The sequence below is a fragment of the Myotis nattereri genome (genome assembly GCF_964212035.1).
Source record: "Myotis nattereri genome assembly, chromosome: 2".
In the NCBI taxonomy this organism is placed as follows: Eukaryota; Metazoa; Chordata; class Mammalia; order Chiroptera; family Vespertilionidae; genus Myotis; species Myotis nattereri.
Genome location: NC_138076.1, coordinates 215791684 through 215819582, shown reverse-complemented (window position 1 = coordinate 215819582; position 27899 = coordinate 215791684). Strand labels below are relative to the sequence as shown.

Below are 27899 nucleotides of genomic sequence, written 5' to 3'. Positions count from 1 at the left end.
CCGCCCCGACCGCCAGGACACGCCCTCCCCATGACGCACTTCCGGCGCGCCGGCCCCCGGCGGGTTTGCGGGACGCGCGGCGGTGACGCGCGGCGGCGGGAGTTGCGGAGGCGCGCTCCTTTCTGCGTCTGGCCCGACCCCGCGGACCCTCCCGGGCCCCGCGCCCCCTCCGCGGGCGGCGCCTCTCCCGGCCGCCCTTCTCGGGCCCCGAGGGAGCGTGCGGGGCCGGAGCGTCCACCGAGTGCCGCCCGCTCGCGTCTCCGTCGGCTTGTCACGGTTCTGCGGGAGCCTCCGGGTGCGTGCTGACGGGCCCCGCTCCAGCTCCAGCTCTGCGCCTCCGGCCGCGGCTGTCCGGCCCGGGGAGCCGAGCGGGGCGGGCATGGCCAGCATCACCCAGCTGTTCGACGACCTGTGCGAGGCCCTCCTGCCCGCGGCCCCGGCTCCCCTGCGCCCGCGCGGCCTGAGCCGCCGGAGGGCCAAGCAGAGCCTCAAGCGGGCGGCCTACAACGCGCTCTTCGCGCACCTCTTCCAGGAGGAGCCCCCGAGGCCGCCGCCGGGCCGCCCGCGCCTCCCGGTGAAGAACAGGGTCCTCATGCTGTCCTTCGACCTGCGGGTGGGCGGCCTGGGGCCCGAGGCCGACCGCCTGGAGGCGCTGGTGGAGAAGCTGGAAGCCACCCCGCGCTGTGCGCTGGGGGAGGTGGGGTCGGCCCTGGACCTGCTGGTCCAGCTGGCGGGCACCGGGCCCCCGCAGGTCCTGCCCCGCCGGCGGGACCTCTTCCTGAACAACAGGCACGTGGGGAGGAACGTCCCCTACGGCGGCTACGACTGCTACGACCTGAGCGCGTTCGAGATGGACGTGCAGGCTCTGATCCGCCGGGAGGAGTACCTGTGTCAGGACACGATCCAGAAGGCGCTGCAGGTGATGGAGGCCACGCCGGGCACCGGCCTGCCCACGGCCCGGCTCTTCTCCTACGGCGACCCCGGCGGGGACAGGTTCGAGAGAGACACCCGCGTCTCGCTGTTCGGAGCCCTGGTGCACAGTCGCACCTACGACATGGACGTCCGGCTGGACTTGCCCCCCGTGCCGGACAGCGCAGACCTCTCTGGACTGGCCATCAAGGTGAGTGCCGCCGTCCTGCCTGCGGCGCCCGGGGCCTTTGGGAAGGCCTCCCTGACCGCCCTTTGGTCACGCGAAGGGAGTCCAGGCCACTTGGGGGCTGAGCTGTGGGAGGCCAGGACGCTGCTGCTGCTGCCCACCCCCCGGGCCAGGACGCTGCTGCCGGCCGCAGGCCCAAGCAGGCGCGACAGGGCGTGCTGCTCAGGCGTTACTCCGCCCTCAGAGGTGCCTGAGGGATCCTAGAGGGGCGCGGGGCCTGAGGGATCCTAGAAGTGCAAGAAGACGTTCAGTGCCTCGGTCACATAAGCCACGTCTGGAGGGCTCCATAGCCACATGTGGCAGACAGTGCGCTCGTACTGTACCTGCACTTCTATGTGCCTTTCCCACCTGTGCCTGGGCTTTGGCATACATCATCGGGCTGCGTGTTTTGTGGTTTTACGCGGGTCCCTGAAGGAAGAGACGCACTTCGTTGCTCACTCGTTCCTTTACTACAAGACCTGTACTAGCAGGTCATTTGCAAACACGCACGACGCTGAACACGGTGGCTCGCATACGTCTTTCCGTCTCTGGTCTGATCTTATGCTGGTTCCCCCAAACTGGAACTTCCAGAGCGGTGCGTTTCGTTGTGAGTTACATCGAGGCTGACATGTTGTGTGAAATGGGAAATTGAGAACCTTAGTAAGTTAGTTTCTTAAGTTATGTAATGGGGGCGGAAGCGCTGTGTAGTGCATACGAGCTCACGAGGAGCAGCAAACATTGTCAGGTCCTTCCTGTGTGAGTGACCGTGTGAGGTCCTGGAGTTCCCATCACGGGGGAACTTGGACCCAGAGGCACAGGTGGTGCTTTCTCCTTCGGCCTGGTCTCCAGGTGCCTCAGAGTGTGGATCCGTCCGAAGATGAAGGGTTCCAGTCAGCCTCCAACTTGACTCCCGACTCCCAGTCTGAGCATGGCACGACCCCGGAGATCGACCCCTGGGACGCGGTGCTCACCTACGAGGCCAGCAAGCGGAGGTGCTGGGAGCAAGTCGGCTGGTACGTGCGCCTTGGCCTGCCCCCCTCCGGCACGCGAGTGTGCTTTACCCAGGGAGCCCGGGTGGCTACTGGCAGAAGCCGCTGTGGCGGGACTGGGGACCTGGGAGTCTCAGTCAGCCTGGTGCACAAAATCATCTTCGTTCTGGGAGTTGAGGGACACGCTGGGGGCGGGGCAAGGACTTGCAGCTTCACGGAGGTTCCCACGGTGCTGGCCGCTCTGCAGGCCCCTCTTCCCAGCTGGAGCACAGCTGCTTGCACCCGAGCTCACGTCTTTACCACAGGGTTCCAGTCTGAGGTGTGCAGGTGCGGTCAGGGCTGGGGTGCTGACGAGGGCGCTTTCTTGGTGCCCATTGTTGTCCACGTCGAGAAGGAGGGGAGCGCTGCTCTCGGGCTGGTCACTGTGGTGGCAGCAGTGTTTCCTTGGTCACCACTCAGCCGGGCCCAGGGGCCTCTGAATCTGCTTGTGCTTGTGCCTCGAAACCTCCCGGAGTGGGGACGGAGGCCCTTCCCGCAGCTTCACCTGCTGAATCATTAGAACCTGTTTCCATTTAAACCCCAGACACCTGGTCGGTTCCTGCCGTGGCTGTTGAGGAAGCTGTGTCCCCACCGGAAGCAGAGCTCGCTGTCCCCGCACGGCTCCTGGGCTGTCAGCTCTGCCCCTGCCCCGGCCTCTGGCAGACCCACCTGTCTCCCTGAGGGTTGGTCTGCAGGTGCCGCCCCTTCTGGGGAAGCCGGTTCCTCCTGTCGGCTGAGTCCTCCGTGGGGGTGAGGGGGATTTTAGTTTCTTGCGTGGGCTTTTCTCCCTCGGCTCTGAGTGGGGGGCGGGGGGCACAGCGGTGTGGGGATGAGCCTGCAGGAGTGGGGCAGGAGCTGTGTGCTCCCCCTGCCCTCGGAGTCGCGAGTTGGAATGTCCAGCAGCTTGGAGCCGGTGGATACTTTTTGAGTTGCTAGACCTAAACCCAAGGCTCTTTGGGGAAGAGGAGAAAAGAGCTGGTCAGGTGTTACAAGTGAGAAGAAAAGTTTCAGAAAGGCCTGTATTCCTGGCCTCTGTTTACTAAGAAATTACCTTTTCCAGTGGTTTTAAAAGATAGTTTTTTCATACTTTCCAGGAGAGGTTGTTGGTTTTCAAAGGAATATTTTTCAATGTACCGTGTCTGTGGCTGATTTTAATGATGTGACTGTGCTGGGTGAGGCAAAGCCCTTGGTGGTGCCCTGTGCCCAGTGCCCAGAGCCACACTCTCAAGACCCAGTGTGTCTGCTTTGTGCTGGCCCGGCCGGCGTGGCTCAGTGGCTGAGCGTCGGCCTATGAACCAGGAGGTCACAGTTTGATTCCCAGTCAAGGCACGTGCCCCGGTTGCGGGCTAGATCCCAGCAGACGGCGTGCAGGAGGCAGCTGATCCATGATTCCCTCTCATCATTGATGTTTTTATCTCCCTCTCCCTCTCCCTTCCTCTCTGACATAAAAAAAAAAAAAAATCATGAGGCCGCTCTGTCCATCCTTTGTGTAATATGCACATAACTTAAACTTGCACACTTTGACCGTTTTTAAGTATACAGCTCAGTGGCATTAAATACATTCACATTATTGTGCAGTCACCACCACCATCATCTCGAGAACTTTCCATCTTCCAAATTGAAACTCTGTCCCCATGAAACACTCACTCCCATCCCTCCCCCGACCCCTGGAGTCTTCCACCCCGGGGCCTCCTGTACGGGGTCTGCAGGATGTGTCCTTCCTTGTCTGGCTTATCTCACTGAGTGTAGCTTCATCGGGGCCTGTGGTCGCAGGTCCCGAACGCCCTTCCTTTGCAGGCTGAATACTCCCGTGTGTTTTAGTCCACGCACCGGTCGGTGGACAGACACTCGGGCTGCTTCCACCTTTGGGCTGTCGCGCATGTGCTGCTGTGCACACGGGCGTGTAAGCCTTGTGCTTGTTTTTAAGATAAAGCTACGGTGTGAGTGTCGGTCGTCCTGAGGACCATCGTGTGGGCCCAGTGGGTGCTGGGGTGGGACTCTGTGTGGATTGTCTGGGCCCAGCGCAGCGGTGCCGAGCCCACAGAGCTGAGGGAGAGGCTGGTGGCTGGCCGGACACACCGCTCTGTGTTTCTGAGACGTTGTGTTGTATTGAGTCACTTTCTCCTGCCTTTTGTTCGTGTAGTTGAGGTGCCCGTGGCTCTGTCTCCACAGCCCCCCTGGCCACAGAGAAGAGCCCTACCTCACGGAGGCGGGCAGGGACGCCTTCGACAGCTTCTGCAGGCTGTGCCGAGGGGAGCTGCAGGTGCTGGGCGGTGGCCTCCCGCAGGCCGCGCCGCCCGCGCTGGTGCAGGAGTGCGAGCTGGTGAAGGATGTGCTGAACGTCTTGATTGGGGTCATGTCTGCCACGTTTCCCCTCTGCCAGGTAAGGGGCACACGGTCACTGCGCCAGCACAGCGGGGGTGGCTGGCACTGCCCGAGCACTCCACAGGGCAGGAGGAGGCGGGTGTGGGGCGTGGATGGCCTCAGCCCCAGCGCCAGGCCGGTCTCTGCGGCAGCGGCAGGATGCATTCTCATTTCAGTCCTAAAAACTGCTCATTTATGAACGTCCTTTACAGACTGAACAAGAGTAAGATGTTCTTGCCCTCATTCATTCTGACTGCGCGTCACAGCGATTGATTTCCGTGTGCGCTGTCCTTGCATTCCTGAGATGAACCCCTTCATCGTGGCGCATCGTCTTTTTAAAAATATTTTTACTGATTTCAGAGAGGAAGGAAGAGGGAGAGAGAGAGAAACATCAGTGATGCCCTAGCCGGTTTGGCTCAGTGGATAAAGTGTTGAGCTACGGACTGAAGAGTCCCAGGTTCGATTCTGGTCAAGGGCACATGCTGGGGTTGTGGGCTTGATTCCCAGTTGGGGGCGTGCAGGAGGCAGCTGGTTAATGATTCTCTCATCATTGATGTTTCTATCTCTCCCTCCCTCTTCCTTCCTCTCTGAAATCAATTAAAAAAAAAAGAAAGAAAGAAACGTCAGTGATGAGAGAGAATCATTGACTGGCTGCCTCCTGCACACCCCCTACTGGGGATCGGGCCCGCAGCCAGGGCACGTGCCCTTGGTCGGAATCGAACCCAGGATCCTTCAGTCTTCAGGCTGATGCTCTACCCACTGAGAAAACCAGCCCGGGCACGCATCGTCTTTTTAACGTGCTGCAGGGTTCGGGGCCTTAGCACTTGAAGGAGGACTTTGCGTCTGTGGTCACAGGGATTTGGTCTGTACTTTCTCTCCTGGCGACGTGTTTATCTGACTTTGATTTGGGGCAGTCCTGGCCCCTTAGCATTAGGGACTCTTCCCTCCTCTTCAGTTTTTGGAAGAGTTTGAGAACAGTCACATAAGTTCTTTAATTATTTGTTAGAAGTCACCAGTGAAGCCATCTGGTCCTGGGGCTTTATTGTTTGGGGAGGTTTTTTTGTTGCTTTTCTTTAAATTATAGCAAAATACACCCAACATTTATCTTAATGTGTTGGGAGGTGTGCTGGTCTGGCCTGTGGATAGTGAGGTTGCTGGGGATGCCTGCGGCGCCCACCGGCCTGTACTGCCGTGTGGCAGCCCCCCACCCCCCCACCCCACGCACCTGGCCGGGCTGTGGCTGGACGGCCCTGTTGTTCCTTGGATTTCAGGACACACCTTGGCAAGAAACCGTCGGGGACCTTCGAAGAACAACGTTGACTCTTCGCAGGTCTCGGGGGGTGGGCTCACACAGCAAGGTCTTGGGGGAGAGAGGAGGAGGAAGGGGATTGGGGGCTCTGCCTCCATTGGGGTTGAGGTTAGGGGTGCCTCAGGTTTTGTGGGTTCACTCTTTATTGGTGAATTTAAAACATAAGGGTGGGAATTAGGGTGCAGGAAGGGAGAGCTGGGGTCACTCAGGTGGGCTGTTATCTAGGTCCTCAGGGTTCCTAAAAGGAACTTTGCCAATGGGGCTGCCTGGTCTCGTGTTTTGCTGACAGCTCGCTGTGCAGCTGGCATGTGTGCTTAGGGCTCAGGACGGGACTTCCCGCACAGGTGTCCCGTCAGAGGGCAAGTTAGGGTTTCCTTTTTTTCTTGAGGCAGTTTTGCAAGTTGTATATTTCCGGGAATTTGCCCATTTCATCCAGGTTATCTAATTTGTTGGCAAAGAGTTGTTGATGGTGTTTTCTTTATTTCTGTAGAATCAGTGGTATGTCCCACTGTCCTTGCTGATTCTAGCACTTTGCCTCTTCTCTCCTTTAAGTCATCTTTTTCTTAGTCCTGCTAATGGTTTGTTGACTTTGTTGATCTTTTCAAAGAAACAACTTTTGTTTTCTTGGTTCTTTTTACTGTTTCCAGTCCATTTTCTTTCCCGCTGCTCTCACCTTATTTCCTTCCTTCTGCTTTGGGTTCAGTCCGCTGCTTTTTCCAGTTGCTTGAGGTGTGCAGTGCAGTTATGATGAGACGTGTTCTTGACGCAGGCGCTTGGGCTGTACATGTCCTTCTCGACGCGCATCACTGCGCCCCTCGCGGTGCTGCCAGCGCCCCTCAGGCTGTCTCCCTTCTCTGGCTGCAGACAGTGACGGGGAGCGTGCTGGGCAGAAGCTCTGCATTGTCCATGATTCCTCTGACCTGACCCAGGGGTTGGGGTCGGCTCCGACGGCCTTTTCTGAAGCTTGTGCTCCGAGAAGGCTGCTCGCTTGCTCTTTCCGTGTGGTGTGAAGGGCGCCCTGTCTCCGCACCTCCCGCAGGTGGCCTGACATTTAAACGTGTGCTCTTCAGTGTGGCCAGGGAGTGTGCACCACTGGGTGGAGTATGCCTGGTGGGCGCCTGCTTTTTGCCTTGGAACTTCCTGTTTGTGTGTCTTGCGCTCTCTGGGCAGAGCCGTGGTTGGGTGCGTGGGGGAGGGGTCTTGGACATCTGGCCTCAGTGACCCCTCTTTGCCCTCTCCAGCCGACTCAGGCCTTCGTGGTGAAGCGGGGCATCCACGTGTCGGGAACGTCCCCCGAGAGCATCAGCAGCCTCCTCTCGGAGGTGGCCGAGTGCGGGACCCACTACGCACGCCTGAGCCACTTCTCTCTGCAGCCCGTGCTGGACGCCTCCTGCAGCAAGGGCCTCGTGTTCCAGGTGGGCCTGGCCTCCTGTGAGGCGTGCAGCCTCCCCGGCACTGTGCACAGGAGCGGGGAGAGGGCCTCAGGGCTGCCCACACCACGGAGCCCTGTCTCCTGTCACGCCTGGAGCCTGACGGTCCCTCTTCAAGAACGGGGGTTTCACCAGCGTCACTTTACTGGGAGCCTGGGAGAGTGGGAGGCGGGTGCGGCCCACATTTGGGGGCCTGGGCAGTACCAGGCGGGGTGGTTGGGCCCAGGCTGCTGTTCCTCACCGGGTCCCTGGTGCATCTTATGCGATCAACACAGTGGATTTCCCTTATTTGGCGAGTTGAGTTCCAGGAGCTGGGGCTGGACCAGGTCTCCCTGAAAGCCTTCCAGCTGCCCCTGCGCTGGGCACAGCCCCCAGGACAGCAGTGCAGCTCCAAGGGAGGGACAGGCATCCAGCGGAGTGGGGCATTCTGGGAGCACTGACAGAAGTGCCAGGAGGAGGGCGGAGGAGGAGGGCACCAGGCCCAGTGGGGCTGGGCTGCGAGTTCCCTCATGGTTTGGTACTGCAGGGGGTAGTCGGGGTGGCAGGATGCGGTTCAGGTGTAGTTGGGCCCATGGAGAAGGGGTAGGGGTGGCGTTCAGAAGGAAGCTGCCCCAGGCAGACTGCCCCGCCATCTGGGACATGATGGCAGGCCCGCTGTCTCCTCGCTGGTGGGTCCCGCAGAGGCGTGAGCTGAGCTGGGGCCATGCTGCTCAGCACGCACAGTGCCCATGTGTCCCTGAGACACTCTCAGCGTCAGCCTGTGTGCAGTGCCTGCCCCTTTCCAGGACCCCCAGGCTCACTTCCCAGTTTCCTGGTGTGGCTGGTCCCGGCTGCAGGGATAGGATTTGCAGAGGGCTCGGTCCTAGCTTCCCGCTGGGCTGGGGTGCCTGGGTGGGACCCGCAGGTGCCCGTTGGGAAATGGAGCCCAGGGTTAGGGGATGGCAGCCGAGCCCTTTCCCAGCACCAGTGACCCTCCCAGCCCTGAGCGCGGCTGTGTCTGTGTGCCCAGCCGCCTCCCTCAGTCCTCTTGTCCAACAGGCCTTCACCAGCGGCCTGAGGAGGTACCTGCAGTATTACCGGGCGTGTGTGCTCTCCACCCCGCCCACCCTGAGCCTCCTCACCATTGGCTTTCTCTTCAAGAAGCTGGGCCGGCAGCTCAGGTGAGCACAGCACAGCAGACAAGCGTGGGGGGCTGGGTGGGGCCTGGAGAACAGCCCTCTGGTAGGTGTCTGGACAGTCCTTGCCCAGCCGAGTTCCTCAGGTGCTGGGCCTGGGCGTGTGATGCTGGCTTGACAGGGCCCTGGTGCTGGGAAAAGGCGCGGCTCCCATGGTGGGAGCTCCCGCCTGAAGGGCACTCAGGAACCAGTTAGCCAGCCCAGGTGAGCGTCTGTCCGGCAGGTGCCAGCTGGAGAAGGGGGGGTGCAGGGCTGGGGGCCTGGGGAGGTGAGCTCAGTGGGAGAAGAGGCCTTCCAGGCTGAGGGGAGGAGGGCGGAGGCCCCGAGGGCTGGAGACGGCCCAGTCGGGGAGGAGGGCGGGGATACTGTGCTGCACGAGGCCTGCCAGGGTGGAGAGGGCGAGGGGCCTGGGCGGGGGCTTAGCAGTCATCCCGGCCAGAGCAGGCGGCCACCTGGTGAGGTGGTGGGAGTACAGGAGGGCTCAGGGCAGAGCCCAGGTGCGGGAAAGGTCAGCACTCAGTGACGGGAGCCCTGGCTGAGCGGGAGGAGGGCAGGTGCATGGGGTACCCGTGGAGGGCCCGCAGGCGCCGAGGTCTGAGATCCTTGAGGGGCAGCTGCTGTTAAAGCCAGAGGGTGAAGATGGGCGGGAAGGGCTGGGCACATTCTGCTCACCTGCCTTCCCCCAGCCTGGGCTCTGAGCACCTGCTCTCACCTGGCCTGTCTAGGTACCTGGCTGAGCTCTGTGGTGTGGGCACCTGCGGAGGAGAGTCCCGGGCTCCTTTCCCCACTGTGAGTCTGCGGGATCCAGGAGAGAGGGCGAGGCTGGGTGTGATTGCCGGGCTGCAGGTCCCCTTGCTGTGTGCATGCGTCAAGCCCCACCCTTGGCTGTCTCCAGGGCGTGAAGCTGCTCTCCTACCTCTACCAGGAGGCCCTGGACAACTGCAGCAACGAGCACTACCCGGTGCTGCTGTCCCTGCTCAAGACCAGCTGTGAGCCCTACACTCGGTGGGCGTGGGGCCCGGGGCGGGACGGGGCGGGGCGGGGCAGGGCGGGGCCATACTCAGTCTCCTCAGATTCTTGAGTTGAATTCCCTTGTCCCACACCTGCCGAGTGCAGGGATGTTAGATGGGGAGGGGGCGGCATAGTCAGGGCTTGGACTGGGCTCCCCGGGCACACCCCTCCACCCCATGGCTGCCCCGCCCACCTCACTACTGGCCCGCCCACCCTGGCAGGTTCATCTATGATTGGGTGTACAGTGGGGTCTTCAGAGACGTGTATGGCGAGTTCATGATCCAGGTGAACCAGGACTACCTGGGCTTCAGAGGTAGGTGGTGGCTGGCTGCTGGGCTGGGCCTCCATGCCGCCCGGGGGGTCAGGGCGGTCCTGGACGCAGGCCAGCCGTGTGTCCCGTCCCGCTCAGATAAGTCCTACTGGACCCACGGCTACGTGCTCATCTCCAAGGAGGCGGGGGACTGTGTGCCCGCCTTCCTGAAGCACATCGCTCACGACGTGTACGTCTGCGGGAAGACCATCAACCTGCTGAAGCTCTGCTGCCCTCAGGTGAGTGAGGAGGCCCCCATGCTCCCCACTCATGCTCTCCTCGCCCTGCCTCTCGTCCCTCTGGCCTCTCAGAGCTGAGGTCCAGACCTGTCCCCCGAGACTGGCCGTCTGTCCTTATCTCTGGGTCAGCACGTTGGAGCTGGGACCGTGGTGACTTCTCCCTCAGGGTCCCCTGAGTTCCATGAGGGGCTCCTGCCTCCGGGCCCATGTTCACAGATGGGAGGGAAAGCAAAGGCCTTTCTGAGGCCGAGGGGCAGGGGCCCTTCTCCCCACCCCCCCGTCCTCGTGGGAGACGGCCCCTCGGGTGGGGAGGGGCTGCAGCTGCAGGAGGGTGGACAGGCTGGTGCAGGGAGCTGTGTCTGGGGCAGAGGCTTGGACAGAGGCCTGTGCCAACGTCCACGTGGCCAAGGCCCAGGGCGGCGGTGGGTGTGGGTGGACGAGCAGCCTGTTGGAGGAGTGCTGCCCGATGTCTGAGCAGTGCAGGTGCTGGCCGGGTGGGCCTGGGGCTTCCAGGGACCAGAACTGTGTGGAGGCTGACCAGGCGCCAGTGTGGGGCCAGATGTGACCTCGGAGCCGCGGGGATGCCATCTCCTTGGTTCAGGAGTGAACTGCCCATGTGTGTGACAGCAGGGAAGCAGAGCTGGGTGTGGGCATGCGTCAGCTGGGCTCCCGGTGGGTCCCCTCTGTTGCAGCATTATCTCTGCTGGTCCGATGTCCCCGTGCCCCGGATCTCGGTGATTTTCTCCCTTGAGGAGCTGAAGGAGATTGAGAGGGACTGTGCCATCTACGTGGGGCGGATGGAGAGGGTGGCACGCCACAGCTCCATCAGCAAGGAGGAGAAGGTTCGAGGACCATCGCCCTGGGGGCTTCCCTCACACCCTCCTCCGCCCCAAGGGTGCTGGGTGCGGGGTGTGCACGTGGTGCTGCCCTTGGCGTTCTCTGTCCTGGGGGTGTGTCTGGGCAGGGGCTCTGTCCTCTCTTCTCCGGGAGCTGGCCCTCCGTCCCTGAAGGACGTCACTCCGAGCTCCTTGGTCCCTTCCAGGGCACACACTCAGGCCTGGGGTCTCAGCCTCAGATCCCGTGCAAGACCCTGCCAGCTGCCCCGACAGGAGCCAGTCTTGTCACTGTTCAGGACGGTGGGGGGCGGGGTGCACTAGCCCTCACAGCTGGGGCTCTGTCCCTTGGGGAGTCCACCTGGGGCCTGAGTAGCCCGTTGCAGGTCCTCCAGCCCAGGGGAGGGGCAGAGAGGGGAGCTGTGGTCACCGCTGGTCTTTTCCAGGAATTACGAACAGAGATTGCTAAGCAAGAGTTAATCGTCCAGGCCCGAGAAGCGGCCTCCAGGGTCCTGAGTGCGCTGAGCGGTGCGTGTGGCTCGGGTCCCCCTCTGGGATGCCGGCGGCTGCCTGTGGGGGCTCCTCAGGATGGTGCTCTGTCTCCATGCAGATCGGCAGATGTCTGAGCGGATGGCCTTGGACGCCCGGAAGCGAGAGCAGTTTCAGAGGCTGAAAGAGCAGTTCGTGAAGGACCAGGAGGTGGGTGGGTTGCGGGTGCTGGGGGCGGGGGCTTGCAGGGCCGGGATCAGCCGTTGAGGCTGCGGGTGCTGGGGGCGGGGGCCTTGCAGGGCCAGGGTCAGCCGTTGAGGCTGCGGGTGCTGGGGGCTGGGGGCTTGCAGGGCCGGGGTCAGCCGTTGAGGCTTCGGGTGCTGGGGGTGGGGGGCTTGAGGGCCGGGGTCAGCCGTTGAGGCTGCGGGTGCTGGGGGCGGGGGGCTTGCAGGGCCGGGGTCAGCCGTTGAGGCTGCGGGTGCTCGGGCGGGGGCTTGCAGGGCCGGGGTCAGCCGTTGAGGCTGCGGGTGCTGGGGCGGGGGCTTGCAGGGCCGGGGTCAGCCGTTGAGGCTGCGGGTGCTGGGGCGGGGGCTTGCAGGGCCGGGGTCAGCCGTTGAGGCTGCGTGCGGGGTGTTACACAGCGACGCCGGGCGGCCCGGCAGGAGGAGCTGGATGATGACTTCAGCTACGCCCGGGAACTCCGCGACAGGGCACGGAGGCTGCAGGCCCTGGAGGAGCAGCTGGAGAGGAAGGCGAGGTAGGGTGGCTGCGGGGGTGGCACTCGGCTGACCCTCCTTGGTGAGGGCACGGCAGGCCCTGTGACTGGTTTGATCTTGGTGATGGTCGGTTTACTTTTTATTTGGAAAACTTCCAAGTAGTTGTCTTGACTCCGAGCACCCACTTGGCTTCAGTGCTCCCGGAGGTGGACATGGGCACATTCGTGTGTCCTCAGCCTCAGGACGTCTGCTGGGTGGTGTGTGTGGGTTGGCGTCCAGGCAGATCGTGCTGGCTTGACCCTGCCTCTCGTCTGTTTAACTTCAAGCCTGTTAGCCTGACAGAGTTGGGCATTTGTCCAGCACAGCATCCGACAGTCGGTCTCTTACTGTGTCAGACTTGTCCCACCCTCGGGGTCTGAGTCCCCCAAAGCCCAGGGGAAGAGCTGGGAGCAGAGTGGCCTCTCAAGGGGTTCTTTGTGGGAGGGGCTGTCCCTTCCTGCTCATGGCCTTGGTGGCCCGACCTCAGATAGTTTGTAGAGCTGAGCCCTGGAGCCAGTGATGTACGCACACGTCTGTGTGTGTGTGTATGTGTGTGTGCGCGCCCGTGGGTATGTGCATGTGGGGAGAAGTTATTCTCCTTCCTTCTGTGCAGCTGAGGAAGGGAAGTTGCCCCCAGAGGGCCCTTTGCCTCAGACAGTGCAGAGGCGCATTCTGGTGTTTGTTCAGCATGGGCAGAACAGCCAGCTGGTGAGGCCCCTGCAGGAGCTGTGGGGGTGCAGAGGGACCAGCTGGGGGCAGGGGAAGGTGCCAGGTGTGCAGACCACCTGCCCGGGCCTCTGTCATGGAGAACCCCCCCAAGGGGAGCAGCTGGACAGTGTGGGGTGACTGGTGACAAGTCCTCTCTGCATGTGGCTTCAGGCAGGCGCTGGTTGACCATTATAGCAAGTTGTCTGCAGAGGCAGCTCGTCGAGAGCAGAAGGCGCTGTGGAAAGTCCAGAGGCACAGGCTGGCGAGCGCGCGGGCTCGCTTTCTCTTAGAAGATCAGGAGCACATTCAGGTGTGTCGTGGGCCACTCTGCCCTGGGCTCTAGGGGCTCCAGGACCCCCTGAAACTTCATGCAGACCTGCGTGCTCTTCTGGGGAAGGGATGGTAACTCCCTTCCCTTGCTCGGAGACGCGGCTGGGAAGGGGCTGTGAGGGCGGTCTGTAGGCGAGCTGCACAGCCCTGTGGTCTCAGTGCTGAGGCTCCGGGCCAGGTGGCTCGGGGCGGGGTCAGGTCTGCTCCACCTGCGCAGCTGCCCCCTCACGCCCTGGAATTGACTTTCAGGCCATGCTGAGAGACACATCTGAGGGGAGGCCCCCAGAGCCGCCGGCGGTGCTCCCGAGTGCGTGCTCCCAGGTGAGGGGCAGGGCACTTCCAGGGCATGTCACGTGGGCTCTGAGCTGGGGGCCCAGGCCTGCCTGTGCTGCCCAGGGGACACAGAGGGTGCCTGTCCTGTGTCCCCACAGTTCCCAGAACGGAATTTGGGGATAGAGCTAGATAACCAGGGGACCAACGATGCTCTTGTGTTTCAGGCCTCGTCTCTGGGCCCTGGGCACCCCGATGGAGGTGGCAGCTGTGATCCTGGGTGTGCAGAGCAGCACGTGGCTGCCTGGGATGGCCCAAGCCGGCCAAGGGAGCTGACGCCACAGCCCCTCGAGCCTCCAGCACTGGGGGCCTGCAGCGGCTCAGAGCTGGGAGCAGGCCTGCAGCCAGGACAGGCCGAGGGTCCAGGGCTGTTCTCTGCAGGCCTCAGTATCCAAGATTTCCTGCCCACAGGCCAGGGTGCTGAGCAGCCTGGGGACGCTGGGGTGGCCCCTGTCTTGGAGGAGGCCCTGAAGACCATCGGCTCAGATCTGCGTGCCTCTGCTTCGTCAGCCACAGTGGGCACGGGCTGCTCGGGGCCACAGGAGTACGATTTCAGAACTGTCCTGAGGCCAGCTCTGGTCACTTCGGCCCCAGGGTCCCTCCAGACTATGGGAGGCAGCTTAGGCTGCGAGGGGCTGCAGCTGTGGGGGGACACTCACGAGTTTAGGCTTGACACCTGTGTCCCGGATGGGCAGGTGGCTCTGCCACACCCATGCCCACCCAGGAATAACCTCCCCGAGGAGGGAAGTAGCCAGGCCATGGGGCAGCCTCTTGGGCATGTGTCTGAGGGTGGTATTCTCACAGGAGGCTATGCTTCTGGAATGGCCCCCTCCCGGCCACGGTGGAATGTCCACGGACACGTGTCTGATGCCAGCATCAAGGTGGGGGAGAACGTGTGGGACGTAGCATCCTCACGGCCACGGTGGAACGTCCACGGACACGTGTCTGATGCCAGCATCAAGGTGGGGGAGAACGTGTGGGACGTAGCGTCCTCACGGCCACGGTGGAACGTCCACGGACACGTGTCTGATGCCAGCATCAAGGTGGGGGAGAACGTATGGGACGTAGCATCCTCACGGCCACGGTGGAACGTCCACGGACACGTGTCTGATGCCAGTATCAAGGTGGGGGAGAATGTGTGGGATGTGGTGCCCTCTCGGCCACGGTGGAACGTCCACGGACATGTGTCTCAGTCCCAGGTGATGCTGGGGGCGCCCCCAGGGGAAACCCAGCCTGATACTTCCAGGCCCCTTCAGAGCCCCTCTGACCACGTGTCCCAGCCTGGCCTCAGCCTGGGAGCACAGAGCCCTACCTGGGAACATGACTCACAGCTGCTGGCAGAACCAGCCTCAGTCGGCGCCTGCACTCAGGTGGCTGGCTCTGGGGAAGAAGGTGGCCTCCAGGCCTTGCCGGGTGCCGAGGCTGGACCCAGTGATGTGGGAGATGGCACCCCTGAGCCAGGTCAGTGGGTCTGCAGAGCTGTCCTGTCACTGGTGGTGTCTGGGTCCAGAACGGGGAGGAGGAAGGGCGAGAAGTCTGCTGTCCTGGGACTTGGGAGGTGCTGCCCCATAGCAGGCACTGGCCCCTGACTCCCCCTCCCGGCCCATTTGTGCCACTCAGGCCCAGGGAGGAGTGGGGACACTGAGGACGGCTCTCCACGTCAGCCTTCCAGCCCACAGGTCAGGGCAGAGGAGGGGGTGCTCAGGGTTGGGGGGCCCCGCCCGCCTGTCCTTCTCTTTGGGACAAAAGGAAGGGGCATGGTCGTGACGCTGGGTTGTCTTAGGAACGTGCAGCCTCCCTGAGCAGCCCGGGCCTGGAAGAGGAGGCGGAGGACGGGGCAGTGGCCAGGCGCCAGGGCAGGGAGCAGGCCTACCTGGCAGGCCTGGTGGAGCAGTACCGCCTGGAGCAGTACCCGGACAGCTACGAGGCCATGTGTGAGTGGGCGCGTTGTGGGAGGGCGAGGGGGCGGCCCCTGGAGGCCCCTGGGGTGACATCAGCTGTGCTGTCCCTGCAGCAGAGCCTAACGTCGCGCGCCTGCTGCACCACGGGCTTCCTCGGGCCTTCTCCCTCCCCGAGGACACCCGGGGGTCGCTGGGCGCGGAGGAGACCGCGGTGCAGCTGAGCGAGTTGCTGCCGCTGCCTGTGCTCATGGAGCACTCCGTCACTGCCCCGCTGGCCGCCCAGTGAGTGCCCCGCCTCCGCTTCCCCGCCCACCCTCCTGGCCCCGCCTCCGCTTCCCCGCCCACCCTCCTGGCCCCGCCTCCCCTTCCCCGCCCACCCTCCTGGCCCCGCCTCCCCTTCCCCGCCCACCCTCCTGGCCCCGCCTCCCCTTCCCCGCCCACCCTCCTGGCCCCGCCTCCGCTTCCCCGCCACCTGCCTGACCCACCCCTCCCTCCCCAGCGTGTCCCTGGTGAACAAGGCCGCGGTGGACTACTTCTTCGTGGAACTGCGGCTCGAGGCGCACTTCGAGGCTCTGCGGCACTTCCTGCTGATGGAGGACGGCGAGTTCGCGCAGTCCCTGAGCGACCTGCTCTTCGAGAAGGTGAGCCCGTGTGGTGGGGCCGGTGGGGCCGGGGCGGCGGCGGGACGGCCTTGGGACCTGCCTCCTCTCCTGCAGCTGGGCGCCGGGCAGACGCCCGGGGAGCTCCTCAACCCGCTGGTGCTCAACGCGGTGCTGCGCAAGGCGCTGCAGTACAGCCTGCACGGGGACTCCCCACTCGCCGCCAACCTCTCCTTCGCCCTCAAGTTCCTGCCGGAGGCCTTCGTCCCCAACGCTCCCGATGTGCTGAGCTGCCTGGAGCTCAGGTACAAGGTCAGGAGCGCTGGAGGGGTGGGTGGGCTGGGCCGGGTCGGGCCTCCAGGTGTGCTGAGTCCGCCCCCCGCAGGTTGACTGGCCCCTCAACATCGTCATCACCGAGAGCTGCCTGAGCAGGTACAGCGGCATCTTCTCCTTCCTGCTGCAGCTGAAGCTCATGATGTGGACGCTCAAGGACGTGTGTTTTCACCTCAAGCGCACAGGTGAGGCCTGCCCCCGCCCCCGCCCCCGCCCCTCAGCTTCCGGTGTGGGCCATGCAGCAGCTGCTCATCCCTCTGCGCAGCTCTGGTGAGCCCTGCTGCCGGCTCCGTGCAGTTCCGCCAGCTGCAGCTCTTCAAACACGAGATGCAGCACTTCGTGAAGGTCATCCAGGGCTACATCGCCAACCAGATCCTGCACGTCACCTGGTGTGAGTTCCGGGCCCGGCTGGCCACGGTGGGCGACCTCGAGGAGATCCAGCGCGCCCATGCCGAGTACCTGCACAAGGCCGTCTTCAGGTGAGGCGGGCAGAGGGGAGGCGTGGCGCCAGGGTTGCCCTGAGGCCGGGTCACCCACCGGCGGCATCGTCCTTGCTCCCCAGGGGCCTGCTGACGGAGAAGGCGGCTCCCGTCATGAACATCATCCACAGCGTCTTCAGCTTGGTCCTCAAGTTCCGCAGCCAGCTCATCTCCCAGCCCTGGGGCCCAGCCGGTGGCCCCCACGGCGCCGAGCACCCCAACTTTGCCCTCATGCAGCAATCCTACAACACCTTCAAGTACTACTCCCACTTCCTTTTCAAAGGTGAGCCATCCCCCACCCCCACCCCCTACTGGCAGGTGGGCTGCCGGCAGGCATCGGGGCAGGAGGGCAGGCAGGGCCCCACCCGTCCCCCCCACCCGCCTCCTTGCTGCTCCCCCCATAGTGGTGACCAAGCTGGTGAACCGAGGCTACCAGCCCCACCTGGAGGACTTCCTGCTGCGCATCAACTTCAACAGCTACTACCAGGACGCCTGAGCTGCTGCCTGGTGCAGGCGTGTGAAGGTGCCCCAGGCGGGCCCAGGTCGGCTGGGGTAGAACAACCACACAGACGGGCCTTGGGAGCTGCTGGTTTATTAGGGGCGGCTCCCAGAAGCAGGAGCCGGCAGCGCCGGTCCTCCCAGGCTGCCATGGGGGTTGTGGCTGCTGTGTCCTCCTGGGTCTGGTCCCTCTGCTGAGCTGTCCTTGCGTGAAGCAGCTTTTTATGGGGAGCGTGCTGCTGGTGGGACGGGGCTGGGCTGCTGAGTCGGTGTCAGACAGAGACGGGTCAGGTCCTGACTGGACGTCCCTGTCCTCATGGAGAGACGGGGTGTGGGGCTGCTCGCTGGCTGGGCACCGCCTCATGGACTCAGTGTCACTTGGGGCCTTGGGGGCCTCTCGGCCTCCAAGGCGGTTACGAGGATCACGTCACACACAGCTCCGCTGCCCAGAGCGGGGGCTTGCTGCTGTAGGAGAGGCGCCTCTCTGCTGTGCTGCCAGCCCCCTCGGGCTCAGCGGCCTCCCCCTCCCTGTGGTACGGGGCCTCCAGCAGCTTCAGCACCCGCCGCACCTGGAGAGGAGCAAGGGGAGGTTATTGGGGACCCCTCCCTCCCTGGCCCAGCCCCTGCTGCGGGACCCAGGGAAGAGGAGGGACTGGCGGGTCCTTGCCTCTGAGAAGTCTCCATTCTCGGCAGCCTCGATGGCATTCTGCGCGATGTAGTTCCGCAGGACATACTTGGGGTTGTTGGCATGCATGACACGCATGCGCTCAGCCTGCCAGGCGTCCTCGTCAGCGGCGCCCTCCCTGTCCTGCTCCAGCCTGGTCCTAGAACCACAAGCCCCTTGGCAGCAGCTGCAGCTCCCCCTCCTCCATCGGGTTCCCAGAGATGGTGCCACGGCTCAGCACTCTGCCGACCTGCACGGGAGGCTGGACTCACCTGAACTCCTGCAGCCAGTCAGCCCAGCGGCCCCTGTTCCTGCTCAGCAGCTCGGCCGGGCTCAGCTGCTCCAGCCGCGCCTGCTGCTCCACGCGCTCCAGCTCCTTTGTGACGTTGGCCCGGGTGCCGATGAGCGCGAAGAGCTGCGGGTTTGACTGCGCCAGCATCAGCATCATGGAGAGCTGCCTGGGGTGGGGAGCGGCTCTGAGTGTGTCCAGGAGGCTGCAGCGCCCCACCTGGCTGTGGACCATAGCCTGGGACTGCTGCACCCCCGACAGCCTGGCTGAGGGGAGCCCAGGCCCCATGGGTGAGGTAGATACGGGCACCTGCCAGCTGGCCAGCCTCGTTCAGCAGCCCCGCCCTGTGACGGGCACAGCTGCACCACGGAGATGCCACAGACCGACTCAGGCGGACCCTGGGGTGGGCGGGGCACTGTCTCTGCCCCCACCCAGCACTGACTTCTGGGAGTTCACTGCAGTCAGAGACAGGTCCTGCCAGCCAGTCCACCCTGGGTCCCAAGGCCCCACACTGCTGCATTAACTTCCTCTCTGATCAGCCTGCAGGCTTGTTTATTAAAATGCACAACCACACCTCCCGTGTCTTGCCCTGAGTGTGGGTTGCATCCCGGTGACATGTGTGCTCTTCCCAATGGGAGATGGTGCAGAAAGTAGGGCCCAGTGGAAGCCTGAGGGCCACCGAGAGCAGAGACCACCAGCCCAGGCCCTGGGCCTCCCCACCCAGTGTCAGCATCACTGTCCTTTCCTCTGACCACCACTCGTTCCTGGGAAGGGAGCAGCTGCCCGGGCCCCAGGTGTCCAGCCAACTATGTTAGCACCCCCGATGTGCAGCCCCTCACACGCTCTGTTCTAAATGTCCCTCCTTTTCTGGAAACAAATTCCAAGGAAGCAGGACCTGAGCACCCACCGGGGGTCCATCTGGGGCCGAAAGGCAAGCCGCAGCTCCTCCAGGGAGGCGCACTGCTCCGTCAGCGCAGTCAGGAACTCGGCCAGGCCCGGAGCCTCGGGCCCCACTGGGAAGGAGCTCAGCAGGTAGAAGGTGTTTGTGAAGTCGGCACCTGGAACACGCAGCTGTTCAGGTACAGGGAGGCGGAGGCCAGGCTCTGCTGCCCTGCAGTATTACCTACGACAGACTGACCCACACCATCCTACGGTGGGAGCCGCACTGCGTTGTCAGGCCCAGCTGTTCCTCAGCCACTACTTGACCTGACAAGTCCTCAAGGTTCCCAGCCCCAGAGTTTCTTCATCTGTAAAATGGGTACAATAGCAAAGGCACTGGGGTCGGCCCCTGGCCTCAGGAGCTGCAGTGTCCCCAAGCCCCCAACGCGTGCCCAGCAGAGGGCTCAGCAGGACAGATGCCGTCAGTCCTCGGACTGACCTGTCAGAGCACAGTCATCGTAACTCCTAAGAAAACCTCCAGCCCTAGCCGGTTTGGCTCAGTGGATAGAGCGTTGGCTTGCAAACTGAAAGGTCCTGGGTTCGATTCTGATCAAGGGCACATGCCTGGGTTGTGGGCTCGATCCCCAGTGGGGGACTTGCAGGAGGCAGCTGATCTATCACTCTCTTTCATCATGGATGTTTCTATCTCCCTCTCCCTTCCTCTCTGAAATCAATAAAAATAAAAAAAATAAAAAATCCTCCAAAACCACAAAGGAAACAAGAAGGGAATGAATTCAGTGTTACCAGAGAATCAACAAAACACAAGCAGCAACGGAGAAAATGAGGGCAAATGGTGTCAGACAACAAATAGCCAATTGGCAGAAGCGCTTCTTTCTCAGGAATCACAAAGTAAATGAGTTAAACTCTAATCAACAAGCATGGATTAGCAGGATGGCGTAAAAAAAGATCCAACTACACCACCATCTCTGAGACTCACTTTGGAATGAAGTTGAGAGTGAAAGGTTGGGAAATGTGTCCTGTGCAGATAACCTAGAAGCTGGTGGCCCTGACGTCAGACGCAATCGGGTTTGGGAGGAGCTGTATGATGTGCTCGGACGTGGACGTGCCCCTCACACAGGGCCACACGCACACCAAGTGGGAGCTCCTGATGTGCAAGGCGAACGTCCGCCGAACCGAAGGGAGAAACAACAGTCATGTCCACGTCCAGCAATGGGTGCGGTGTCCAGACGGACGTTCAAGGACCCAGACCCCACACGCCAGTAAACACACTGGACCACAACACTGCCCGTGGGAGCCACACACTCCCCAACAGACCACGGTGGGCCACCAGACAAGTTCTAGTACAGTGAGAAGGGCTGCTGGTATCTCCGCCAGCCACAGTGGAATGAAGCCACAAATCACAAACAGGAGGAAAATGGAAAATTCACAAATAATGTTGACATCAGCATAACCCAAAGGCCCAACAAAGAAATCACAAGGGCAATGATAAAATACGCAGAAAGACACAGGAGCACACCATGGATGCCAACTTTAAAAGATCTCTCATCACAAAAACAGTTTGTAACTATGTGTTCCCTAGAGTCACCGTGATCATGCTGCGTATACACAAGTATCAAATGGTGGTGTGCACCTGAGTGAACATGTCATGTGTCAATCACATCAATTAAAGACCTCAAATCAATCACCTGATATCATACCTAACAAACTAGAAAGAGAACAAAGCAAGATCAGTAAGCAGAAGGGAAGGAACTAAAGATTACAGCAGAGATAAATGAAACAGAAACTGGAAAGATCAACAAATCGATAAGCTTAACTACACTGACAAAGAGAAGATGCAAATAACTGAAATCAGAACCCGAAGACTAAGAGATTACAGTGAGTAATTACATGCCAGTAAATGAGATGACTCTGGTGAAACTGGGCAAGTTCCTAGAAACACACATTACAACTGACTCAAGAAGAAACAAAACCTATAGTTCTGTAACTCGTAAGGAGACATACCGAATTCCTGATCTAACACTTCCCGAAAAAGAAGCCCCAGACCTGACCCTTCACTGGTGAGTTCTGTCAACCACCACTCTAGCCGGTGTGGCTCAGTGGACAGAGTCAGCCTGCGGCCTGAAGGGTCCGGGTTTGATTCCGGTCAGGGCACATGCCCAGGTGTGGGCTCGATCCCCAGTAGGGGGCGTGCAGGAGGCAGCTGATCAATGATTCTCATCATTGACGTTGCTTTCCCTCTCCCTTCCTGTCTGAAATCAATAAAAAATATATTTAAAGAATTATCACCAGTCCTTCTCAAACTCTTCTGAAAAACAGGGAACTCTTCCTGATTTACTCTGTGAGGCTGGCACTGCCCTGACACCAAAGCCACAGATACTGCAAGGAAAGAAAGCGACAGGACAATGTGCCAGGACACTAGCGAAGTCCATCTATTCGAAGGGCCAGGCACCATGACCAGCAGGGTGTGCCCCAGGAGTGCAGGGGGCTGCGACCTCCATCCCAGGGTGAGGTCAGGGGGCTGGTCTTTGGGAGGCAGTCGGGTCATGAGGGTGGGGCCTCCCGGGGGGACTCGTGTCCTTGTGAGAAGAGACACAAAGCTCCACCCTCCCTGCTCTGCCCATGAAGACCCAGAGTGGAGGCAGCATCTGTGAGTGAGCAGCGGCCTCACCAATGAGCCCCCACGCTGGCACCGCCATCTTGGCCTCCAGCCTCCAGGACGGAGACACGTGGCTATGGGCTGAGGCCCGTTGGCGGCCATCTGTTCTAGGTCACACAGACGGAGGGTATGAGTGCAGGTGTACAGCCACGTGGTCGTCTCAACTGACGCAAAATGGTAGAAGCACCCAAACTGGAAACAGGCATGAGGACACAGTCCCGCCTGCTCTGTGGTGGCGGACAGGACGCTTCCCCTCCCGCCAGCCGGAGCTCTGGGCCAGTCCACACGACGGGCCCCCTGCTGGGTGCAGGACCGAGTGTGGGACTGAGGGCTGTTTTCACAGCAGCGCAAGGGCCGGCCAGCCCGCGGCATGGGCGGGGGGTGCTGAGCACAGCGGGCCGTCCGCACAGCGCGGCGGCCTCCGCCTCGGTCAGCTCGGGGCCTGCAGGACCCGGTGCTCGCGACGTCAGCCAGACACACAGGGCTGTGGGATTCCACTTCTGTGAGGCCCGCAGGGTCATGGTCACGGGGACAGCGAGCAGGACGGGGGTGCCCGCGGGTCACGTGGAGTCAGTGTTCACGGGACAGTTTCACTGGGGACAGTTTCAGTGGGGAAGATGGACAGTTCTGGACACGGATGGTGGGGCTGGCTCCCCCACAGTGGAATGTACCCAACGCCCCTAGGGTGCACCCCAAGGAACAGTGAAAGGTTAGCTTCACCTCACGGATATTTCACCGCAGAGCGCATACCGAGCCCACAGCGGCGTGTGCACCTGCCCCACTCACCGGTCAGGTGCATGGTCTCCAGGAGCTTGGCCACCAGCGCCGCGTCCTCCTCCCGCTCAGCCTGCACGAGGCCCAGCTTCCTGCGCATCTTGCTCAGGTAGTGCCTGTGGAACTCGGCGTCATACTCCTCGGCCAGGATGGCCTCGCCCTGCCCGAGGGGCAGCTCCGGCACCAGGGCCTCGGCCAGCTTCTGCAGGTTCCACCTGCACACCTCAGGCTGCTTGCTGAACGAGTAGCGCCCGCCAGTGTCCGAGGCGTTGCAGACGTGGTCGGGGTCGTACCTGCCACGGGGAGAAGGTGCTGCCCACGTGGCTGCTGCTCCCCCGCCAGCCCCCCGAGTCCTGGCCCTACGGGCTTAGCTCAGGGACCCTGCAGAGTCCTGGACTTTCTCCTGCCACCGGCCCTGACGGGTCCGCCTCCAGAGCAGGGAAGCAGAGTCCTGCCCGCCTCCTGCTCACCGCCTGCTCCTGGCCTTGCCCTTCAGTCCGTTTCAGGGCATGCCGGGGGAGCACCCTTTGAAAGTGCTTTTTCTCAGCTCGAAACCCTCCGGGGGACTCCATTGCTGGGAACACTGACCAGCTTGGCCCGCAGGCCCCTCCCCTGCCCAGCGACGGCGCTGTGGGGTGTGCCCACCTGTCCAGGAAGCCAAAGGGCCCGTAGTCGATGGTGAGCCCCACAATGCTCATGTTGTCCGTGTTGAGCACGCCGTGGCAGAAGCCGACACACTGCCACTCAGCCACCATCCGGGCAGTGCGACGTGTCACCTGGGGCAGGACGGGCCTGGTTGCTCCCTCCAGCCCCCTTCCCGCCTGTCTTCCCCTCCCAGGGGTGAGCTGTGCTCCTCTGAGGGGCCCTGGCACAGACCCTGTCATCTCAACCAGCACTCGGCCGTGGGGAGAACCTGAGGAGACTTCGGGAGGGCTCTGGCCCCCACACACACCAACTACTTCTATCGACTCACTGGTTTGGACTTTTACCAGAAAAATCAGGAAGCCTGACATCCCTACGACTCAGGCCCAACGGGAAGACCACGTGGAAACAAGGAAGTTACCACATCGCCAGGCAAAACCCTCCCTGGTCCAGGCACCTGTGCTGGGCCCGCCGTGCCCACGGGCTGCCCAGGAGGGAGGCTCAAATGGTCTGTGCGGCCGCCAGCCCTGCTGCTCATGCCCCAGGTCCACTGCTCAGCACCCCACGCCGTCTCGAGGACATGCTGGCCACGGGGAGAGCAGGGGCCCCACAAGATATCCCAGCGCCCTGTGTCCAGACCCTGGCCGGCAGGTGCCACCCTCCCCTGAGGCTGACTGCAAGCACTGACTGGGCAGCACAACGGACGCTCAGAGACGGCCCGTGGCAGGTGTGAGCTGAGGGAGGGAGACGGTGCCACAGCAGTGGGCTCGCGTGACCGGCGCAGGACGGGCCCCCAACACCTGCTTGGCCAGTGCCCACTTCTGGGGGAAAGCGGGCTGACCCAGGGCAGGCAGGCCTGGCACCTCCGGGACCCACCTCACGGAAGAAGGCAGCGTTCCTCTGCACGGAGTCGCTGGCGTGCGTGGCCTGGATTTCAGGGTAGAAAGTGCTGACCACATAGTCCAGCATCTGTACACGGATGTCGTTCCTCCCCACGCTGGGGCCCGCACGGCCCGTGTGCTCATCCTCAGCCTTAAAGATCTCAAAGGACCCGAACCTGCAGGGAGGCCCGGGTTTCCACAGGTTAACCATGACCCGTCCCCTGGGGAAAAGCAGAGGCCTGGCCCCGGACGGCAGCTGACAGCGGACACCTGGGTCCGAACCACCAACCAGTGGTACGAGCACAACAGGCTCGCTCTGGCCACACTCACAGCTCACACAGCCGGCGTGACGGGAGGCCCAGGGACGCCCCCGGCTCAACCAGGACAGGGCCCCGTGCACGTCCACCCATACCCAGGACGTGTGGTCACTCAGGCCTGTGTCCCCTGGGCCGTGATGGCTCACAATGCCCGTGGTGCCACTGAGGGGTCTCCCAGGGTGAAGCCAACCGTCCTGGCTCCTGCTATCCCCGGAGGACAAGAGGGCCCTCTGGGGACTGGCCTGGTGACTGCTGAGCCATCGTGGGTGCCCGGACATACACATACAGGGCTGGCTCGGCCCCACAGCCACCTCCTGACACACTGGGTTTGATGCCAGGCAGCACAGTGACATCTGGACGGACAAACAGGCTCCTATCAGAGATGGAGCCAGAGAGGAGTCTGCTGAGTGAGCGCGTGTGAGGGGCGCGGGCATGGCAGGCCGGGAACAGCCCTTAATTCAACATGACGCTGCACGTGGCCACTTCCCTGGAGGATTTCAGGCAGCTCCTGTCAGACTCTGAGGGAGTAGCCGGCTCTGTCGTGGCCTTTCCCAGACACCTGCTTGGACAGTCCCTCCTCCGCCTGGCCCTGCACCCTCTCGGATGCTGGGCACCTGTGGACTCGCCGCCACGGCCTCTGCCACCCCATCCCTTCTGGCGGCAACAAGTGTCGGACAAGGAATCTGGGAGGGCACGACTGTCCACACCCAGGACGGGGCTCCTGACCCAGAAAACGCCCGGTACCTTCTGCCTGTGGGTCAAAGGTCTCCTTCACGGACAGCCAGCTTCCGCTGTCCTAGGGCACAGACTCTCAATGTATCCGAGGGGCACAAGCGTGTGTCCTAGGCCCGTAAGCGAGCGCACGCACAGCCCACGGGAGCCGTTACCTGAGGAAGGTGGGGGCTATTCGCAACACGACCGCGCACGGCTCGTGCTTGGGGTTGCCGTCGTAGAGCACGTCGCGCACGACCGTGGACGCTGACGTGACACAGGCGCCCGCCCGCGTGGTGGGGACGCCCAGGTGGAACATGGCCTCGCTGCACAGGAACTCCCGGATGCTGGACCGCAGGACCTTGCGGCCGTCAGCCTGTCTGGAATCACACACAGGTCACTGCGGCGCCGGCGGGGAACAGAGCCCGCCGCAGCCACTTAGAGACAACCCACAGCCGCTCTGACACCATCACAAAGTATCGCGACGAGCCCCGTGGTGTCCCAGGTCTGGAGCCAGAGTGAGCGCTTGGCCTGGAGCTGGAGGTGAAGGGCAGCGAAGGCCCATGGACGCCCCACACGGGCCCCAGCCTACTGTCACGTCTCACACACACACACACACACACACACTCACTCACACGGAACTGCAATTCTACGTTATTCGTTTTACAAAAACAACAACACACACACAACAGTGCTCTTTGTAGTGGGGCGCGACCTCGATTCCTTGCATGCTTTTGACCTTTCTTTACACTTAGCCTCTCTTATTGTTAATAGACTTTTTCCAGAACAGGTTTAGGTTCACAGCAAAACGGAGTGGAAGGTGCAGAGATTCTCATGCAGCCCCTGCAGCCCCACAGGCACCGCCTCCCCAGCAACACCCCCCCCCCAGATGGGCATTTGCGCCGACGGGTGAACCTGTACCGACTCGGGGGCCGCATCCCCCGGCCCAGGGTTTGCATCAGCGGCCTGTTCTCTGGGTTTGGACAAATGTACGATGACATGTACCCACCATTGGTGTCTCAGGGTAGTTTCACTGCCCTCAAATCCTATGGCCCACCTACTCATCCCTCCCCCATCCCCTGATCGTTCTATTGCAGTGGTTCTCAACCTTCTGGCCCTTTAAATACAGTTCCTCATGTTGTGACCCAACCATAACATTATTTCCGTTGCTACTTCATAACTGTCATGTTGCTACTGTTATGAATTGTCATGTAAATATCTGATATGCAGGACGGTCTTAGGCGACCCCTGTGAAAGGGTCGTCCGACCGCCAAAGGGGTCACGACCCACAGGTTGAGAACCGCTGCTCTATGGTCTCCAGTTTTGCCTTTTCCAGAGCATGAGAGTTGGAATCTGACAGAGTAGCCCTTTCAGACTGGCTGCCTGCACTTGGTCACATGCACTGGTTTCTCCTGTCTTTCGTGGCCTCATAGCTCATTTCTTTTTCGTGCTGAATAATTCGCCACTGTCTATGGACCACAGTTTCTCTCTCCATCGCCTGCGGAAGGACCCCTTGGTTCCTTCCAAGTTTTGGCAATTCTCAACCAAGCTGCCGTAAGTGTCCACATGTAGGCTTCTTTGTTTTTTATTTCAAGTCCCAGCTGTTCACTGCTGGTACATAGTAACTGACTTTTGTGTAGCAACGTTGTATCTTGTAACCTCGCTATATTGCTTAGGAGCTCGTTTTTTGGTCAGTTCTTGGAGACGCTGTGGGAAGGCGCCCTGCTGGGTCAGGCTGCCCGATGGGACACGCCCCCACCCGCTCGGAGCAGGGCTGGCCTGCGGGGCTTGGAGGCCTGTGCCGGGGACTGTTCCCTGGAAGGCAGATCCGAGGCCTCTGTCCCTCTGGCGGGCACAGGGGCGGCTGGCGGGCAGGCGGTGCTCAGCGCGGTGCGGGGCGCAGGCCCCGCTGGCACTTGGAGAAGCCAGTGCTGTGCGCGCCTGTCAGTCACCCAGGCTCCCTGCGCGCAAGTCCTCGGACGGTTTGCGAGACCAGAAAACGGGCAGCTGCCAGGCTGCAGGCTCAAAGGCCAGAGGGGACGGGCACTGGGCGAGCAGCCGGACAGGAGGCCGGGCCCAGCGCCTCGTCCCGGCCTCAGGACCTCCCCACGGGCTGTTCCTTCAAGACGCTGCTACCCACGGGTCCGCCGTCCCGGGTGACATCTCACCCCAACCCGGGGAAAGCCCGTGGGCCTGGGCCCGCCCCCCGAGGCCACCTGCGGGGCGCCCACCTGGAGAAGGGCGTGGGGCCGGCGCCCTTGAGCTGCAGCTCCCAGCGCTCGCCGGCCGCCGAGCACACCTCGCCCAGGTACATGGCGGCGCCGTCGCCCAGCTGCCCGGCGAAGTGGCCGAACTGGTGGCCGCAGTAGCAGTGCGCGGCGGGCTCGGCGCCCGGCAGCAGCGCGTTGCCGCTGAAGAAGAAGGCGGCCTCGGCCTCGCGGGCCTCGCGGGCGGCGGCGTCGGCGGGCGGCGCGCCCAGGCCCAGCAGCGCCAGCGCGGGCTCCGACAGCGCCACGAGGCGCGGCTGCCGCAGGGGCGCGGGCCGCACGCGGCTGAAGCAGGCCCCGGGCACCAGCCGCGGTGCGGGCGCGGCGCCCTCGGGGTCCGGCGGCAGCGTCTCCACGGGCAGCGCGCGCAGGGCTCGGTTGTCGAAGTGCAGCCCCGCCAGCCAGCGGGGCGCCGGCTCCATGGCGGCGGCCGAGGTGGAGCAGGGCGCGGGCAGCGGGCGGCCACCGAAGAGCGGCAACAGGGCGCGGGCGGCCGGGAGCGAGGTCCCGAGCACGGCTTTGAGCGAGGCCATAAGTGGCGC

General features: G+C 62.4%; 2 protein-coding genes across 2 annotated transcripts; one reads left to right on the top strand and one right to left on the bottom strand.

The window, feature by feature from the left end:
• Positions 1-379: 379 nt before the first annotated feature.
• Positions 380-18781, top strand: TUBGCP6 (tubulin gamma complex component 6; the record flags this gene model as incomplete). Its single annotated transcript, XM_081082373.1, has 25 exons — positions 380-1120; positions 1985-2148; positions 4336-4546; positions 7078-7251; positions 8305-8426; positions 9167-9230; positions 9337-9446; positions 9674-9765; positions 9862-10001; positions 10694-10843; positions 11281-11362; positions 11445-11533; positions 11965-12080; positions 12958-13096; positions 13366-13437; positions 13614-14907; positions 15067-15125; positions 15230-15380; positions 15461-15629; positions 15847-15988; positions 16064-16258; positions 16332-16464; positions 16545-16758; positions 16842-17041; positions 17163-18781. The coding sequence occupies 25 exons, from the start codon at positions 380-382 to the stop codon at positions 17252-17254; spliced, it is 5115 nt and encodes a 1704-aa protein (XP_080938499.1). The 3' UTR covers positions 17255-18781.
• Positions 17679-27899, bottom strand: SELENOO (selenoprotein O; the record flags this gene model as incomplete). The annotated part of the gene is made up of 9 exons (XM_081082372.1): positions 27322-27899; positions 25267-25470; positions 24058-24238; positions 23185-23315; positions 22552-22832; positions 19117-19267; positions 18193-18378; positions 17924-18080; positions 17679-17825 (listed from the first exon to the last, which is right to left on the bottom strand). The coding sequence occupies exons 1-9, from the start codon at positions 27888-27890 to the stop codon at positions 17679-17681; spliced, it is 2007 nt and encodes a 668-aa protein (XP_080938498.1). The 5' UTR covers positions 27891-27899.